The 17,993-nt window shown below is 41.8% G+C and overlaps 2 protein-coding genes across 2 annotated transcripts; one reads left to right on the plus strand and one right to left on the minus strand.

Annotated features, from left to right (window-relative positions):
- The first annotated feature begins 828 nt into the window (after positions 1 to 828).
- stard7 (StAR related lipid transfer domain containing 7) lies at positions 829 to 5,924 on the plus strand. The gene is made up of 8 exons (XM_076089483.1): positions 829 to 1,773; positions 2,003 to 2,166; positions 2,274 to 2,323; positions 2,599 to 2,709; positions 3,274 to 3,356; positions 3,440 to 3,539; positions 3,632 to 3,716; positions 3,940 to 5,924. Exons 1-8 carry the CDS (start codon positions 1,316 to 1,318, stop codon positions 4,116 to 4,118), a joined length of 1,230 nt encoding a protein of 409 aa, XP_075945598.1. The 5' UTR covers positions 829 to 1,315; the 3' UTR covers positions 4,119 to 5,924.
- A 6,081-nt stretch (positions 5,925 to 12,005) lies between these two features.
- On the minus strand, positions 12,006 to 17,265 carry drg1 (developmentally regulated GTP binding protein 1). The gene is made up of 9 exons (XM_076089496.1): positions 17,094 to 17,265; positions 15,937 to 16,060; positions 15,659 to 15,834; positions 15,503 to 15,572; positions 14,905 to 15,074; positions 14,391 to 14,521; positions 13,377 to 13,544; positions 13,096 to 13,218; positions 12,006 to 12,350 (listed from the first exon to the last, which is right to left on the minus strand). Exons 1-9 carry the CDS (start codon positions 17,130 to 17,132, stop codon positions 12,251 to 12,253), a joined length of 1,101 nt encoding a protein of 366 aa, XP_075945611.1. The 5' UTR covers positions 17,133 to 17,265; the 3' UTR covers positions 12,006 to 12,250.
- Positions 17,266 to 17,993: the final 728 nt, after the last annotated feature.

A 17,993-nucleotide genomic window follows, 5' to 3' on the forward strand; every position in this document is an offset into this window, starting at 1 on the left:
CTGGCGTCATACTGCAATAACAGTTTTATAACTAAGATTTCTCTCTCTGCTTGTATCTTTTTGTATGAGCATTGTACGATTCAAATGTCAAAATTGCTCTCTTATTACAGTTTAAAACCCCCATCCCCCCCAAAAAACCTACAACTAAGGGATAACAACACATTTTCAACAAATGGTCGCATTGAAGAAGTGTTAGACTTAAGTAACAATTAATCAATGCTCCTTTTACAGCAATAACAAATGCATGTCATAAAAAAAGTTTGTCACAAAGTGTTATCAGAACAGTAATCTGGGTATGTTTATAAAGTGCTTTTTAGCTAGAAAGTGGTGTTTTTAGTCAATATCACAAATTGTTATATTTCCAGACAATAAAATAAGTTCGTTTTAACACAAAAGTATGACTGCTGCGTGCAATAAATAATCTTTCCAGCTCAAACACGTGGTGAAATCACTTGTGACTTTGAGTATGAACAGCACCGCTGAAGGGTTAAGCTCTATGGCTACACTATACTTCTCTCCAGTGTGGGCTCAGCTTTCTGTCTGATCTTTCTGACACTGATCCTGGACTATGTTTGAAAATAGCCCTCTTCTCCTGAACGTTATGGTTAACCCGAGGAGCTGGGACGCAACATTTGATCCCAGCTTATCGAAGAAACTGGAAAGTGTGGGAGCATTAGGTAGAAGCTGTACATTGCGCACTTGCTGGCACCCGAGCAGCTACATTTAAGACTGTCTCCCACTGGGACCAATCAGAATGGGCCTAGAGCGACAGACGTCCAATGAACGCCCGCTTCCTAGTTTGTAAGGCGGGACTTCCGAGTGGGTGTGTGTGTGTGTGGGTGACTAGGAAGAGGAGGTCAAATGCGCTGCTAGTTTAAAAAAACGTGAGGCTGTCTCCTGGAAATATTCACAAGTAGACTATTGTGTTGGAGTTACAGTAGACGATATAGTTTACAGCACCGTTATAAGAGTTTAGATTAAGAAGTACGTGCTGCCGTATCGGGCGTGGTGTGTTTGTGTCGTTAGTAATAGGCAGATAACGATAACGACAACGATAACGTTAGCTAATGCTAACTGTAACGTTACATGTCGCGTGCTCGCATTCACTAGACGGCTCCATAATTGACCTTACAACCAGAATATAAGTATGACTGTCTAGCCAAACGTCCGTATTATCAACTGTGCATACGGTAATGCATGGTGCATGTCCACAGATCATTAGCTGTCGCTGCGAAGTTCGTTAGCCAACGTAAAGCTACTCCACTTGACATTTATTTTGTCTTTGGGAACCTTGTGTCACACGGTCACAGCCGTCATGTTTCACTCTGCGTCCCGTCGTCCGATCTGCGAGATCGGTGCGAATACAATGAGGCTTCGGAGCAGCAGGTCGTTGAAGCGGACCGTCGAGGAGGGCAGAGAGACTATCGAGAGGGTCCCGTGGCTGGGCAGGGGCATGGGCCTGCTGCTGTCCTGGCTCCAGAGGGCAGGTGTCGGTGCCAGCGAGGCCGCAGCAAGATCTGGCCAAAAGAGGAAGGGTTTGCTCTCCATATTTGCGGACCACTGCAGCTTTGTGACCGGACAGAGGCTGCGGCGTGCTTGCCAGATCGGCGAGCTGTACTCCAACCTGTACTCCGAGCGGACCAGGATGACCCTGGTCGGCAACATATGGCGGAGATTTCAGAGCAAGCACGCCCCGACTGGGAAACTCGTCGCGGCCCTGGCTGGAATCTTCCTGTGGGACAGTGAGAAGATTCAAGATGAGGAAATTCAAAGGTTTGATATCTTTCTTTTAAACCCACACTGGATGCAAAAAATAAACAACACAGCCATTGTATCAGAACCCCACATATGGGAATATCCTTTATATTGTCCATCCCTCTAGCAGAGTTAAAGAAACTTGTAGCATTGATGCAGTTTTAGCCACTCAATACCTTTAATAATATGTAATGTCAGCTGTGCAGTGTGCTAAATAAACTGTCCTATTGTTTGCATCCATTTGAAGGTGTGGACTTGAGCTACAGGCAATGGAGTCTATAAAATGTCTCAACACAACTTCGGGGACGAAGGCAGGACTGCTTGAACCCGGCTGGGAAGTCGTGGTGGAGAAGAAAGGCTTCAAAGTGTGGAAGCGACCGATACCCGACTGTCACCTCTATGAATACAGAGGTCAGCCCACTCGCAATCTCACGAGTTACTTCTGTGCTCCTGAGTTTTATCTGGTGCTTTGGTGCTGGTTGTATTGGTGTGACCTGTTCTCTGTGTGTTACTTGCAGTGTTGGGCTCCTACAACGATGTCACCCCACGGCAGTTCTTCAATGTACAGGTACAGACTTTTCTAATATCCTATGGGAAATCTTTGTATTACTGAAATGGCAATTATGCAAGCGGATCCAACTGGCAATGGTAGTCATTTTGTGTGGGACCTGTTGCATGTTAATTTGTGCATGGATTGTATTTCTGGTATACATTGTTTGTCATTCACATTAACCAGCTGCACTTGCACAACCAACGTGCTTGTGTGCAGGACAAAAGCCACTGTGACACTCTGTGCTATATTAAGCACCTTACCCATGACTTATGCCTTCCCCTTTCCTCCAGTTGGATACAGAGTACAGAAAGAAGTGGGATGCGCTGGTGATCAAGCTGGAAGTGGTGGACAGAGATGTCTGCACAGGCTCTGAAGTTGTGCACTGGGCGACACACTTCCCCGTGAGTTTCTGCTGACTGTGTGTTAAGGGCATGGGTGGGCACCGAAACCCGGTATCAAACTGGCAAAGGGGCAAAATGATTAAACACTGGAGTATTTATAAGCGCAGATGTTTTTGCACACCTCTCCCTTGCTTTGTGTCAGGGCTTAGCTCCTCCCAACTACACAAACAAACACACACATACACACACAGAGAAGTCAGCCAACAGCAGAGCAGAGAAGCTGCGGTGGAGACAAAAGTTAACCAGGTGATAAACTGGATAATCAGCTGGCATAAACATGTACACCTGTAGAAATCTGGTCTGTCCGGTCTTTCATCCACCACCGCTATGCTTAAAACAACCGCAGCGTTCTAGTTCGGCTAATAGCAAATAGTAACAAACAAGCGGTACCCCCGTAGTTAATGGGGGAGGCTATTTGTCCTACATAATGTGTGTTTACAGATAACTTTTTCCTTCTTTGTTTCTTTATTTTGTTGTACAAGCAAACTGATTGACATTGGTTTATCATGTGGTTAAAATCAACTCCTCAGCTGTTCTTTAATCCGGTTTAATCTCTCCTAACAGTATCCCCTGTACTCGAGGGACTACGTGTATGTGCGCCGCTATGATGTTGACGTAGACAACAACCTGATGGTCCTGGTATCCAGGTAGAACTTAAAAAATAATGTGTCTCTGGGGTCAAATATAGTATAGTTTGATACATTGCTTAACAAATAACTTCTGTCTATAGAGGCGTGCAGCATCCAAGAGTCCCGGAGACTCAAGACTTTGTGAGAGTCCATTCATACCAGTCAAAGATGGTCATCCGCCCTCACAAGTCCTTTGATGAGGTTTGTGGTGAACGTGTTGCTACACAAATTACTTAAGCTTGCATCCAGGATCCTGTTTTGTAGCCACTGAGTTTGTGTTTTGTTCTTAACAGAATGGATTCGATTACCTGCTGACTTACAGTGACGATCCTCAGACTGTCTTTCCTCGTTACTGTGTGAACTGGATGGTGTCAAGTGGTGAGCTGTTTGAAAACGTCTTAGGGCTACATGTAATGATTTTCAGAATCATATTTCACAATTTTGTCCCTATTTAATTTACAATGACATTAAGCAGCAAATCCTCACACTGCAAATGTTTTGCTATTTTGTTTGCTGTTGCATTCAGATTTCTGTGTATTTTTTACTTTCCTCCACATACATTTCATGTTTGGGTATTCTACTCTGTCTTTGCACCTGCCAGGTATGCCTGACTTTCTGGAGAAGCTCCATACTGCCGCCGTGAGGGCCAAGAACTTGGAAGTGGGGATCTACGACTACGTAGGCGCCATTAAATCCAGCGACGCCAACCGCCAGCCGAGCCAGGAGCGCCTCAGTGGAGAAAAGCCGCACACGGGCGGCCCGGGACAGATCTACGCCTGAGAGACAGACATTTTATAGACCGGAGGTTATATTGGTGTGTTTTCACATGCATACGAACCTCAATCGAACCCTCCAGCCCCAACTTCATGGGTAGATCGCATGAGCTGCAAATGGAAGTCGCAACCTACATTTAGGACACATATACAGTATGTCCATCCGTAGAGATGGTTACATTGGTTGTAGATGAGATGTCACAACAACAATGGACTGCCTGGGAATGGGCCTGTTGCCATAGCATTTTTCATCCAGATTGCTGGCAATGGCACTGTTTTTGCTTAGCCAGACAATGCGGCGTAGCATTTTTTTTAGGTAACAATGTGTCTGTTGGTGTGATCGAGCCAAAATTCCTAATTGTAGAGATGCTTTTTGCCAAAACACTGTTTCTCTCGTCCTATCTTTCTGCGTCTTGCCACATTAAACGGGGTCTGCGGTGAGATCACGGCGAGATGTTGTGCAGTATTGGACGTAGAATGGTAACTGACTGGCTTCTGATGGACATTATCACTGTATTTAAACTACGGCCACAGACCGATGAAGAATCGCGGCCTTCTGCGGGGAATACTTTCTACCACGCTTCTTCATGTCATGGATTCAACAGCATAAATGATCTTTATGTGACAGGATGGGGTGGATTAAAAATAATAATAATGATGTCATTATTGCGAAAATTTGTCCACAGAATTTTAAATGAAAACTTCTTTGTGTTTTGGGGATGGCGCTGTTTTGCTGTCAGCACAGGTGGAGGTTTCATGCTGTTCAAGGCTGCCAGCGTTGACATAAACAGCCTTCTGAAGATAAACCAGTCCTTTAACATTCGGGGCATAGTGTCTTATAACAACCACATAAATCCTCAAAAGCACTTCAGTTTAGTTCTACAAACAAGGCAACCCTACAGAGATGCATTTTAATAAATCAATATCCCTCTTTAGAGAAACTTGGAGCTATTCTGCCACATCACAACTCATTTGCATTTCACATGAGTTAAATATATGAATTCGTCACATTCAGCTCAGAATTTTTTTGTTTTGTTATCCTGGTGTCCGCTACAGACATCACAGGAGTTTGTACTGTGTGAGTTATGTGTGTTGGTGTTTTCTTTAATATTGTGGGTCTTGTACATTCATAAAACTGTTGCCTGAATACTGGAAATCCCCGTTCGCATCAAGCTCGGTCCCATTTATCCTGCATCGTTTTTGTTATTAATGTGGGTCCCACTGAATCTCTGCAACTCATCCATCCAAATCATCCTCGTTGCTTTTGTAATTCATGTTGCAGGGGGTGTTATGAATGTACAAAGAGCTTCCCAATTCTGTGGAGTAAAATATGGCCTAATAAAGTACACTGTTTACAGCCGAACAATCTGGCACAGATATTTAAAAATTAATTTGTATTTTAAAAAATGTCTCATCTTGTACTAAAATGTTATGTGTACATCGGAGTGAATCAGGTCCAACATGTATGAGTATTGAATATTATTATAGCCCCACTGTGTAAAAAATGTGTATAATTCTACTCAGTACTGGAGTATTTCAACCTATTTGATTTAAAATAACAATGGCAGAGTAAGTTTTGCAATACAATTATTTTGAAAGTGTGAGGGAGGAAATGAAATGTTTTTTTAAATATTTACCTCTTGTATGGTCACACAAAACAGACTTAAGAGATCACAATTACACATAATGCAACGTTTGCTAATGTTCAGCTTGCGACTGTATTGTAACTGTTAATACTCATTAGTCATTTGTGGTCACCTGCAGTAGTCAAAGAGTTGTCAAATAAACGAATATATATATATAACAAATCAAATATCTGTCTCTGTTCAGCTGTTCCTTGCAGAGCTTTCTTGGTTTTGACCTTGTCTTGGTAAGAGTAAAGGTTGAATGGCTTTGTTTTAGTGCCAAGCAGCCGGCGTAGTCCAGTCTAATGGGATAATCTGTAAACCCTACACTCCCCGTCTGGGCGTAAGGTCAGCGACAGACTGCAGAGAGGCTCCACCATTTACCTAAAGCACTGTCTGCTCAACTGATCAGCCTGGAACCAGATTAACTCTACTGGCAAACAACTGCAGCTGTGTCACAAATCCACACTAGAAAGTACTTCATATTAATCATCATTGTATATTGTTTCAGCAGTTAGTACAGCTAGTTGTGAGCATTGCATTATGGGAGAATAGCATCCATCACACTACACACTCAAACCCTGCTTATGATCAGTATGTAGTGTGGCTTTGAGATATTGGGTGTGTGCGTAGTTAGGGAGATTGTCAATCTAATATTTTAGCTGTGTGAAAAGACAATGTTTTTATTATAATTTTTAAATCTAGACATATCCATCCAGTTTGATGCTTTGCTGTGCTTACCTGACAAAATATGCCTGGACTTGTGATTGCTGGTCTTTTAAAAAAAATTTAAATGTAAAATTTTAGTCTCACAAAAGAATCTTCAGTAGGCTTTTCATGGAAGACATGTTGACACATGGCAGTAAGAAAAGCACAGCTGTAAACAATTAAATGAATGATGGTTGAATTCAATTTAGCGGCTTAACTTCAGGGACGGCCTGTCACTGAAAGCGGCCACGCCCTTAATTATGCTTAAAGTTAAGTATTTTTAATTTTAATTTTAAACTGGTGAGTTATATTAAAAGATTAGAAAGCAGAAAAATAGGGGAAAAAAACACTTGAAATATCGCGTATAGGTTTTTGTATGCTTGACTGAGGTGAAATATAAATAAAAGCAACATGTGACAACGTGCAATGGAAACATCTCGCGAATGCATGATGACGTACGTGAAGCACGTGACTTACGTTCGTGGACGCTTCTGCTCCTCTGACGAGACGAAACATAGCAGCACGTGTAAAAAGTGTCCTCATGGCCCCACACAGATCTGACGTAACTGGCCTCACATTCATACATGAAACAAACAGAAATGTCACATACACATCTAGCTTTCGGCACTGATTGTCACGTTGAAGTTCCGACTGGCGCTGTTTTATTTACGTCATTATAAGGCGCCCACTTCTTATGCGGTGGTATAATGGTTTTCCGACTGGAGCCACTTACTGCTTTCCTATGAAACAACTTTTAATAATTGCACCATGATAGTGGATGGAAACGTGCTTCCATGGTGGGAACAAGCATTCATCCGCATTGAAAAAAAGTTCGCCACTTTGGATGGAAGCCCACCATGTTCATTATATAGGCTACTGGGAATAGAACTTCAATCCATTGGTCATGTTGTTTCCTTCTATGACAGCAAAATGTCTGATGTGAAAAGGGCCATTGCTATTTTTTTTTAAAATAAATTGTATTTGTAATCAATTGACCACAACATGATAAAACCAAGGTTCTTGGTGTACTTCATTGCTAATGGTCATTCTGACATTGATTCTAACTCAGACGTTTTACATAATATTGTTAATGTACGTAATGTACTTGGAAGTGTCAGTGAAGACTGAGTTCATTAAAATAAGAGTCACAAAGAAAGGAGAAGTCTGGTTTTAATCAATTTAAATGTATTGGTTAAATACACTGGTTGTGATTTGACTTATGGTACAACATAGAAAAATAAGACGCTCATCACACTGGAGAAACACAACTAATATATATATTAGTGCAGTGTGTGTGTGTGTGTGTGTGTGTGTCTGTCTAAAGCACATGGAGTTGTCTCAGGGTTTGATTTACAGATCAGTGATGTCTTAAGAGAGTGCACATTGTTTTAATGTATGACCAGCACTGTCTGAAATTCTTAGCCATAGTTAAAAGCCACGGAGCACTTACAGTAATTGACCGTTTCCATAAATCTGCTTTTATGACACCAACCAGCTTTTTAGAAAATGTTTTATATGAATGCTGTAAACCCTGAGCCCCGATCCCCCCCTCTCCCCCACTCTCTCTTTAAAATCCATTTTTGCCCTTCATTCGACATTTTAATGAATGCCAATCAAACACACTGTATGTTTAGATAATATTTATTAGTCATGGACCTACATCTTAGAGTACATCGTGAGATATATCAACCGGAATAAGAATAAAAACAAAATTAGAGCCACTTATTATATAATGATGGTCCTTTTGTTCACCCCATAGCGTTGATTTCCAGTTTTATTGCCCTATTTGAGATTTCATTTCATGCTTATGTCTAAATTCAAAAATCGCACAAACTGTACATTACTGACTTTTAAAAAATTGCTCAGGAATTCACAACAGAAGGCTGATAGTGCTCACAAGCCTCCAAGGTGCTTGGCAAAACCATGGACAGATGATGCACTGCATGGTTAGATCAAGCACAATGGGGTCCTGGGCAAATACAGAGAAACAACACAAACAACCGTGGATCCAGCTCAAAACACTGCAGTCAAGGAACATGAAAGCTTTTTCCTTTGGTTTAAATCTAAATGGAAGTAAAGGGAGAAAATCAATGAAACAGAACACATATTTTTGCTTTCGTCGACCAACTCATCAAGTATTAAAACTCCTAAAAGAAACACATTATCATCAAAGTATTTTCTTGCAGTTGAAGGACAATCCCACGGGTTGGTTTGTATCTGCAGTCCAAGAGTCGAAAAAAGTCCAAAGGTGTGAGGGAGGAGATCCAAGCTCATGGATGGATTTGAAAATTGAAAAAAAGACAAATCTCACCATTGGTTCACACAACGATTGGAAAACAATTGTACGCTTTTGCAGTTAAGACCATCTGCGGAATAATAATAATTTAAAAAAGCGATTAGTCATAGGTCACACTCACTGCGGTAAAAAGGGCTACACCCTTCCTGCGCACAAACTGCGTCAAACCCCACCCTCCCGCCCTTCGCGCCCAACTCTACCAGACACGACTGAATAAAAAGTCTAAAACCTCTATCACTGTTTCATGAAACAAACATTAAAACATTAAACATTTTCCAACAAAAGATGTACAGCAGGCCTGAAGAATGGTGGCTTAATCTAATAAGTTTTCCATCAGTCTGTTGGCTGTTCTTCAACTGATCAATGGAAACAGAGTTCGGGTAATTCGTCAGCGATCTTGTTAGGAACTGCAGCATCTCATAAAGTCCAGTCTCTACATGTAATTGACTGAAAAATAAGTCTAGAGATACCAATGGACGCAAGAACGATAGTTATTGCCATATTGATGTTGTCCATCTTCGGACATTTGCCGTCTTCTTAGAGTAAAGACACAACCCCTTCTGGCAATTTAGTCCTAACTAAGTTAACGGTCACTGAGTGCAATGTCAAGAGTCATGATACCATCAAGCTAAGGCAGCTGTTTCACCAAAAGGTTTGACAATCTTGTTACCTTCTCTTGTGTCTCTTTCAGCTCCCATGGGACATCTTACTAAAATGAGAAGGCATGGTGCGATAATCAACTTAGAGCTCTGGCAACTGAACCACTTTGTGTGATGAAATTACACCACAATGCATATTGATGCACCAAAGAGAAACTCTGCATTTGTAGTTGACCGAATGGCATGAAAATGGAAGTACTTTGGGTGAAAACGGTGGGCGGCGGCGGTGAAACGGACCTCTGTTTTTCAGAACAATGAGGATGTTTCAAAGGTTGCAGTGTGGCTGATGGGATGGCGTGATGGTTTTTTATGCATGGATGATTGTGATACACAATTATGCATCCTTACCTTGTTTTTGGTGGTTTTTCTTTTTTCAAAAACTTACATGGAACACCACAAGTACTGTCTTTCAAGAGTTGGATTTCAAACTCATGCGTGCAAATTTGACTAAAGACTGTTTTTTATGTTCTTAACAATTTATCATTAAAATATCTTGTTCTAAGCAAAGAAATTAAGTAAAATATTCTTCAGACTAAGGGTGAAAACCCAACAAACTATCAATGCAACACTACAAAAATGAAACTTAGTCATAACCTACTCTGTATTTAACTAACAACCTCCAGATGCTGTCTTTGGAAACTCACTTCTGTACATCTGGTCTTTCCAAGAAACCCACCTTTCCATCCTCTGGTCCCAAAGTCGGAGGTAGTTGCAGCCAGCTGAGTGGTGATGAAGTCGACTGGGAGCTCTGAGCTGTGTCTTGGGGTCCTCCAGCTTGCTCAACTGGAGACAGACTGCCCTGACTGCGTCCTCAGCACCCTTCAAGTCCTCATCTCCTGCCCCTCCTTCAGGCTAGGAGGGGTCGGTGATGTTCTCTTGGGATAGGTGCACGGGCAAGGAGGACTTGGTCAGGCTGGGATTGGACGTCGGTTGGAGAGTTTTGGGGGGGGGGGGGGGGGGGCCCCCGGTTCCGCATTTCATAAATATTAATACAAAGTCCTCCCGCTCCAAATGGGTAGATTCTTTAATTTTGTTAGAGGGGAAGTGCTTTATTCACTTAATGGCTTTTATTAGTGCCCGGTCTTCAACTCTTTCATTAGCTAAAGTGCTGCTATAATTTACAGGGGGAAAAAAAAGGGGGGGGGGGGGGGTCTGAGGAGGGTTGATCCTGCTGCTGCAGGACAGGCATGCAATAACCTCAACCACTGCAGCTTTTCCTACAAAAGTAGCTATTTTCTCAGTAAGAACTGTAGTCTATAACGTAAAAAACGCTCGACAGCATCCTCATTGACCGTTACAGCGTAGTGAGCTGTATGGCTTCTTACATGTCGATGAACCGGAGTCCTGTTGCATATCTACATCTTTGTGAACCTCTCAAGATTAACATTGTTCAGAATCAGACAGTGTCAACGGGTGTAACCAGTAATTAATAGACAATAGACCTTCTGACAATTAAATGGCTTCTTGTATGAGAGCGTAGAAATATTATTTTTGTGGTCTTGCAAAGCAGTTTTTCTCCTCGACCGCAGAGTGGATTCAATTCATTAGGGATCGACTGAGATATTTTTTTATTTGCTATTGCACATTGTGGGCCTAGCTATAATATATTTTGGTAGATACATAAAGATTAAAGTTAGTTTTGTATTTTGAATATTTTGTACAGCTCTAAAGTAATTTTTTTGAACATCTTTACACACCTATCCTTTCCTGTTTTATACATTTTATGAAATATTAGATGAAATGTAAAGGCCAGTTTATTTAAAAAAAGCTAAAATAAAGGCCAGAACCACGTCTTTGCAGCATAATGAAACAAGCTCATACAGCTCTGGGAAAGCTCAGCTGAATTGAATGCATTTTTATTGTCGAGTTCAATAAAGTGTCGTCTTCATTTTTCAAATTTTAATCTTTCTATATTAAACCACAATCTCACGTATGCACTGGCGCAATCCATTGAGTCACTGGCGAGTATGAGGGGCGCTCGGACACAAAATGGCCGCCACACCTCATGCCGGTTGCCCATATCGACATCAGATACTGCAAACTACTAGAAGTGCTCCCAGCTCTGATGAAATGCTCTTTATTCGGTTCTGTGGAGTCTCGTTAGTTGTGAACAGCTGGCGTGTGATATCCCCAGACTGCGTCTGAGTGAATGAACTGATTAACCGGAGTGGCGGTCCCCTTCCAGAGAGGGGGAGGTGGCCCACCAGTCTGAATAACTGCCTTCATCATCAATGTCACATAAATCGTTTAGCTGGACAGGGCTTTCAAATGACTTCTCTGAGCCAGACTGACATGGTCGCAGTTACGCCGTTGTTGCTTAGTGCTGGTGTGTTTCTGAAGGAGACTGTGTGGCGTGTTACAGGATTTAACGAGGCAACATTTCTGTGATGCTCTTCAGAAGTACCACATTAGATCATCCTGATTTAAAAAGAGAGAAAACCTGTGCCCGGCTACACTTGACACATACATGTTAACGTTGAATCCACCCCGATGAAGGAAAGATAGACAAAAAAGTTAAATAAAACTGGAGGTTTGTGTGACGTGTTGTAATTTAAAAAGCTGGATAAAAATAAGGTAACTGTTGCACAAGAATGAAAAACGCATAATTCCGTGATTCCATGTTTTTATTGTTTTATTTCAATGCAAGCCGTAACCAATATTCAATATGAACTATTCGTGGTGTTAAGAACTGTGGGTTCTTTTAAATGAGACACTTGCATTCATGTCATCTTGTTCTTAAATTACAGCACAGAACTGGGAATGGCGTGACACAGATGCTCTCGTGGACACGTTTGGTGATTCTTACTGAGCAACTGTACTGAACACGGGCCATGCGGTCGACTACGACGCTCTACTTTTTCACCAGCTGGATAACATCTTCATCCTCCATCACGTGGTCCTTTCCCACCTTTTGAGGGTTGTGTTTCACAGATGCTCCCCACACGAGTGCGCTGAAAGACAACATATTGAAATTAATGTTCATAAATGATTTTCGTAACTTTAAACCACCTTATAGAACCGTAAAAAAGGATGACAGAGCTCATCGTGTGGTGATCCGCACATTAACTACACCAGAAAATAATGTATACACACAGGATGAATATAAATATAATAGTGTGTTTAGTCAGGAAGGCCCCATTGAGATGAATGACCTCCCCATTATTCCTCCTTTGCTACAGCAACAATGGTTCTGCACGATAAAGTAACCTACAGGGTACAATGACATCCTTTAGTTACAAAGGCTTAATAATTGTGTGTGTCACCGTTTGACCCATTAATTCCCTCGAGGACGGGTAATGCTCAGCAGCACTAACATAGCGATGAGATTGACGATCTAAGCTCTCCCATTTAGAGAGGGTGGTGCGACACATCATCTCAGATCCAGACTCAAATGAATGCTTATCTGCTGCATCTCATTGTAAAGAGGGCAATGGCTGTGATTAAAGCGACTGTGTTGTTTTATCCCGTAGTAAGGAACGCTTGTCATGAAGCAGATAATACATATATATACACACTTTATTCTGATGTACTGAATAACACCACCTGTTAAATTAAAACATGAAAATTTAATAATAAAAGGATGAAGGAAAAACATCATCCTGTAGGGAAGAGTGTTCAAGTTTGCACACATGATCAAATCTGTGCGCTAAAAGAAAAGAAACCTTAAAGAAGGGAAAGAATTAAGCAAATACTCACTACTTCAGTTCTTTCATGAGGTTCTTGTGAATCTTTAAGCAGAAATCCTCGACTGCAGTATGTCCGTCAGGGAGAACAACAGGAGAAGTGTAATCAGGAAGCTGGCCTTTGGGTTTGGTGTAGCTGCAAATGAACACATGATCTCCGTCAAATCTTACAGTCTAAAACCAACCAAATTAAATTTCACATACAGTAGATTCCTCGCTCTGCACCATTTAAATGCCCAACCCTTTCCCCCTGCAGTCACACTCCCTAGTGGGGACTGTGTACAGAACGCTTACATGCGCACAAGCTGTAGGTAGTCCCACATCCTCTCCAGCAGGTCATCGAAGTTCCAGCGGTGGTGGGCTGAGATGGGCACACAGTGGGGCACCTTGTAGATGATGTCGAGCTCCTCGATGGAGATCTGGTCGATTTTGTTGAGCACATAAATGCACGGGAGGTAGACCCTGTGGACGAGAGACTGTAAGTGGTTGCTGCCCATGAAATGTCTGCATTGAGAGCAAACTATTTAGTCTGAAGTGAATTCACAGCTTCATGTCTGCTTTAACTGCGTGAAACTGATAATTAGAAGAGAACGCGTGCGGCAGGAGTGCTGTGTAGCTTGTACTGCTGAGACCCTTCTGAGCGTTTCACGACTCCGTTCATGGTGTTACACAGAGAGCGTTAATGCAAAAGACACCCTGCGAATGATTTGTTACTATAGCACTGCAGGTGTGTGGGTTATTGCATGGCTAATTTATGTTGTAATATTTTACAGAAAGAATATATGTTGGTTATTTGTTTCTTTTAGAATCAGAGTGAGTATGCCCTCCCTTTTCCCTGGGGATGCACAGAGAGCATTTATGCAGAAGGGGCCCTGTGAATGCTTCCCATTACAATTGCAGGGAGGTTATATACGCTGTTGCCGTGCCTGGTGCCGCGCAATTAAATGCAGACAAGACAGTCCAGGGAAGCGAAGTCCTTTTCCAACATACAACGCAGCACAGACGTCGACCCACTACACATGCCCCACCCCACATTGTCCATATACTTGATTTTAACACATTTTTATATCCAATTACCATTGAGGAACAGTTATCCCATAGTTTTTTAAGTAAGAGAAGACATTGCTAAACTAAACTTTATACATTACACACACGTATGAAAAATGGTACGCGGTCTGAAATTTTAAGTGTGGTTTGAACCCATGAATAGCATTGTCGTGTCGTGGAAATGGAGATTTAAGATTCCAACTGGCCACACCCACTGAGAATGACTAAGGAGGGGGCCATTCTGGCACTTCAGCAGCTTACCGATTCCCCTCCACCACATCAATGAGGTCATCAGCTGTGGAGTCACTGCGCAGAGTGATGTCGGCGTTGTGGATCTTGTACTCTGCCAGGATACTCTTAACAGTATCGCCATCTAGCTCGGTTTGTGCACACTAAAGAGAGGGGATGAAAGGCATGATGGGAATCAACAGAAGGCATCGAGACAGTTGACTAATGCTTCAAGTGCAGTGTAACGAAAATCCATCAGTAAAGTGATGAGCCAAAGGTAATCATAGTGTTCACCAAATACAGAATAAATACTGATATATATATATGCATAATGTCCGGAGAGTAAACGTGTAGGAGCTACTTAGTGACGTGTAATCTCATACATGGCCACCAGAGGGCGGCATTGAAAAGTGTTTCAGTGTTTGTGATACACATCCTATGTAAATTGTCTGCATTTCATTCTGCAGATCAGTAACACTAATCCAACATTTCAGTGACTCCTTAGAGGTGAAAATTGAGAACGTCTGCATTTCTGTGTGAGACATACGGTCGCGGTGAAGTTGATGCCTCCTTTGTCCTTCCTCTTGAAGCCAATGTTGGGTGGCTCCTTGTTAAGTCGGATGCCGAAGCCCTCCAGCTCATGTTCTATTAGCTTCTTATGACCAAGAGGCTTCAACACATCGAGCACTATCAGGATTAGGTTGCAAGTTCGAGCCACTAAAACAGAAGGGAAGAGGGAGAAGCAGACAGTGGTTAGAGCAAAGTGGATGAAGGAAATCACATAGTTTCTGTAGTAGATAGAGTATGTACCTGCAACAACTTACAGATACAGAAAACGCATTTAAATGCGTTTGTCACAGTGTACAATTATATTTAAAACTTTGTTAAGGCAAGTGTGTGCCCTATTGTAGAAAAAACAACGTTGGGTGGAAATAAATGTGTTTAAATTGGCCTCTAAACATCACGTTTCACTCTTTATGAAGTTTTATTTTACCTCTTGCACACAGTAATGAAAAAAGTGAAAAGTGTCTCATCAAGTGGCACATGAATGCACAATATCGATGTAGTGGTATCATCCTCTGTTTCTCTTCTATTTAGTCAATGAAAACCTGTCTAAGCAGAAACCACACAGATCACATCTTTACCTGCGATGACCTGTCTGCCTCTGCCTTTGCCATCCTTGGCACCCTCAATGATTCCAGGGAGATCCAGAAGCTTGGAGGGAAGACGCAAGAGATTAAAACAAGCAACCCACTGGAAACACTGCTGCAGGTACTGGGACAAGCAAGACGTTCTTGTACCTGAATTTTGGCCCCTTTGTAGCGAATGACCCCCGGTACCGTCGTAAGAGTGGTGAACTCGTAGGCGGCAACCTCAGAGTACACGCCTGCAAGGTTACTTAGTAAGGTGGACTTTCCCACTGAAGGAAAACCGACGAAGCCAATACGAGCATCACCAGTTTTTGCAACATCAAAACCTAAAACAATATCCACAATGATGCTTTAGATGATAGAAAATTATTTTTTTTGTAATCATACCTAGGAAAGAGTAGAAACGCTTTTAGAAATTGGGATCATACCGTCTCCTGCTGCACCACCACCGCCTCCTTTCGGTGTGATGAGTTCCCTCCTGAGTTTGGCAAGACGAGCTTTGAGCAGACCCAAGTGGTGAGCTGTGGCCTTGTTCCTCTGCGTCCTGGCCATCTACGATTAACAGAAACAACACAGTTTGAGGTCTTATTCTTTACATGACTTCTTGTAGTAACCAGTGAGCAGCAGCATTTTAAGACAGTGTTTACTGTATGCCGCCAGGTAGAACTAAACATGACACAATTAGAGAAAATCATCAGCTTGTGATAAGCGAAACGTTGTAATATATGTCTTTCCAGAAAGGAGGCTGTAGATGTGGCCCCCCCATCACTTACATTGTTAGTGCATTAGGAAGAGACCTTTTAATGGCCACATGGAGGATTCAATACAATATGAACAGAACAGTTCCAGTGTTCATATGGAAACCTGACTTTTGTTGTAAAACAAACACAAGAGTGAACCCATACCTTTAACATGTTAAACTGTATATCCTGCCAGCTAGTTAGTTACTTAAAAGTTAAAGTAACTCACTTGTAGGATATAAGATGATAACTACAAACTATGGGAATCTGTTTTAATGGGCTGTTTTCTTTAACCTGGCCTCTATGTGTCAAAGCCTTGCGCCATTTGAAGACAGCACCAGACTAAAGTTCGTGTCCAGGGCTATTTTCAAACCGTTTAAGCATTCAAATGCCGAAAATAACCTCCATAAGTTTGTTTTCAAGTTAGATAACGTTACTCTAACTCTTTAAAGCCCCTTTTAATGGGAGGAAACACACACTGACACCTCGAAAAGAAACCTTTGTTTTCTTTCATGTTAAGATAATTTAGGATTCAGTTTGGTTGTTTCGTGGGCTACAATAAATGGTTAGCATAGGCTAACTAACTGGCCTAACTTGATGGTATAGGAACTCCTCCAACGTCTGATTAATAAAAGTTAAGTCGAATGAGCCCGAAAGGCAACTTTTCAATAAACATTGTAACCTGTCAATAAACTGTGGGCCCGAAATATTAGCTGTAATACGTGTCCCAGCTGTAGGAGTTAGGCTAATAACGCTGACTGCTAACGCTAGTTGCTAGCTAGCAGTTAGCATGCAGCTACAACGTGACTGATTCACTGGGTTAGACAGCCGGCTGTCTATCTTACCTCACTTTCGATCTCTGATATTTTGACGAGTATACTCATTGTGACGGAGATTCCTCTGTACAGCCAACGTTAGCAGAAAATATTATATGGAGGTCAGCAAAGTTAGATGTTGGTTAGCATCAGCTTAGCATGCACACGGGTCCACACCACGCCAGAGCAGCTGTGCGCTGCCTCGCGGGAAATCTCGCGAGAATGTAACGTGGAGCACTCTGCCCGCTGCGTTGACTAACAGCGCAAACATTCTGAAGATGGAGAGAAATACAGTCTGCCAAAGATTCACATAATGCGAGTACAAATATTGTAACTTTAATTCTACAGATGCAAACACTTGTTACAATTTCAATGAAATAACACATGATAATCTTACAAAAGAAAATGTGTTGTTAAAGATTAAACCAGTGGCTCCCAGCCTTTTGGGCTTGTGTCCCTTTATAAAAGAGCAGTGTCTACTTGAAGCTCCTCATCACAGGTTCTAGATATTTGTGAGTTGTTAGATGTTCCACGACAGAGAAGCATCCCATCTTAACTTTTGGTTCCATTTCCAAGTAACTGTCAGAGGGTCCAAGAACTTTAAACTTTCTGCTTTTCTACCATATTTAAGATCTCACTCCCTCAGACTTATTTTGTGAGCCTTAAAATGGCCCATAGGAATATTTTTTTACATTGTGGTACTTTACTTAAGCAAAATAGTACTCTTACAGTTGACATTACAAAGCTTGTAAGTTAACTGGGGCACATTTTGCCCTCAATTTAAATGCATGTCTACATTTCTCTCCACTTACTGATCAGTGAGAAATCAAGAAAAGTTGTCAAACCAAATGAAATAAAATATGAAAGTGATTTTGACCACAACTTATACAATTATTTGTCGACACGAACACACACATAACTTAAAACAAT

The sequence above is a fragment of the Anarhichas minor genome, unplaced genomic scaffold (assembly GCF_050575085.1).
Source record: "Anarhichas minor isolate MPS153535 unplaced genomic scaffold, ASM5057508v1 ptg000002l, whole genome shotgun sequence".
Taxonomy (NCBI): domain Eukaryota; kingdom Metazoa; phylum Chordata; class Actinopteri; order Perciformes; family Anarhichadidae; genus Anarhichas; species Anarhichas minor.

Bases quoted from the DNA above. Each gene is read 5' to 3' on its own strand.
- stard7 (XM_076089483.1), top strand. From the start codon at position 1,316: ATGTTTCACTCTGCGTCCCGTCGTCCGATCTGCGAGATCGGTGCGAAT. The intron at 2,324-2,598 runs GTACAGACTTTT...CCTTTCCTCCAG, and splicing joins GGCAGTTCTTCAATGTACAG to TTGGATACAGAGTACAGAAA. The intron at 2,710-3,273 runs GTGAGTTTCTGC...CTCTCCTAACAG, and splicing joins ACTGGGCGACACACTTCCCC to TATCCCCTGTACTCGAGGGA.
- drg1 (XM_076089496.1), bottom strand. From the start codon at position 17,132: ATGAGTATACTCGTCAAAATATCAGAGATCGAAAGTGAG. The intron at 15,835-15,936 runs GTATGATCCCAA...ATATTGTTTTAG, and splicing joins TGGTGGTGCAGCAGGAGACG to GTTTTGATGTTGCAAAAACT. The intron at 14,522-14,904 runs GTATGTCTCACA...CCCTCTCTTTAG, and splicing joins GCATCAACTTCACCGCGACC to TGTGCACAAACCGAGCTAGA.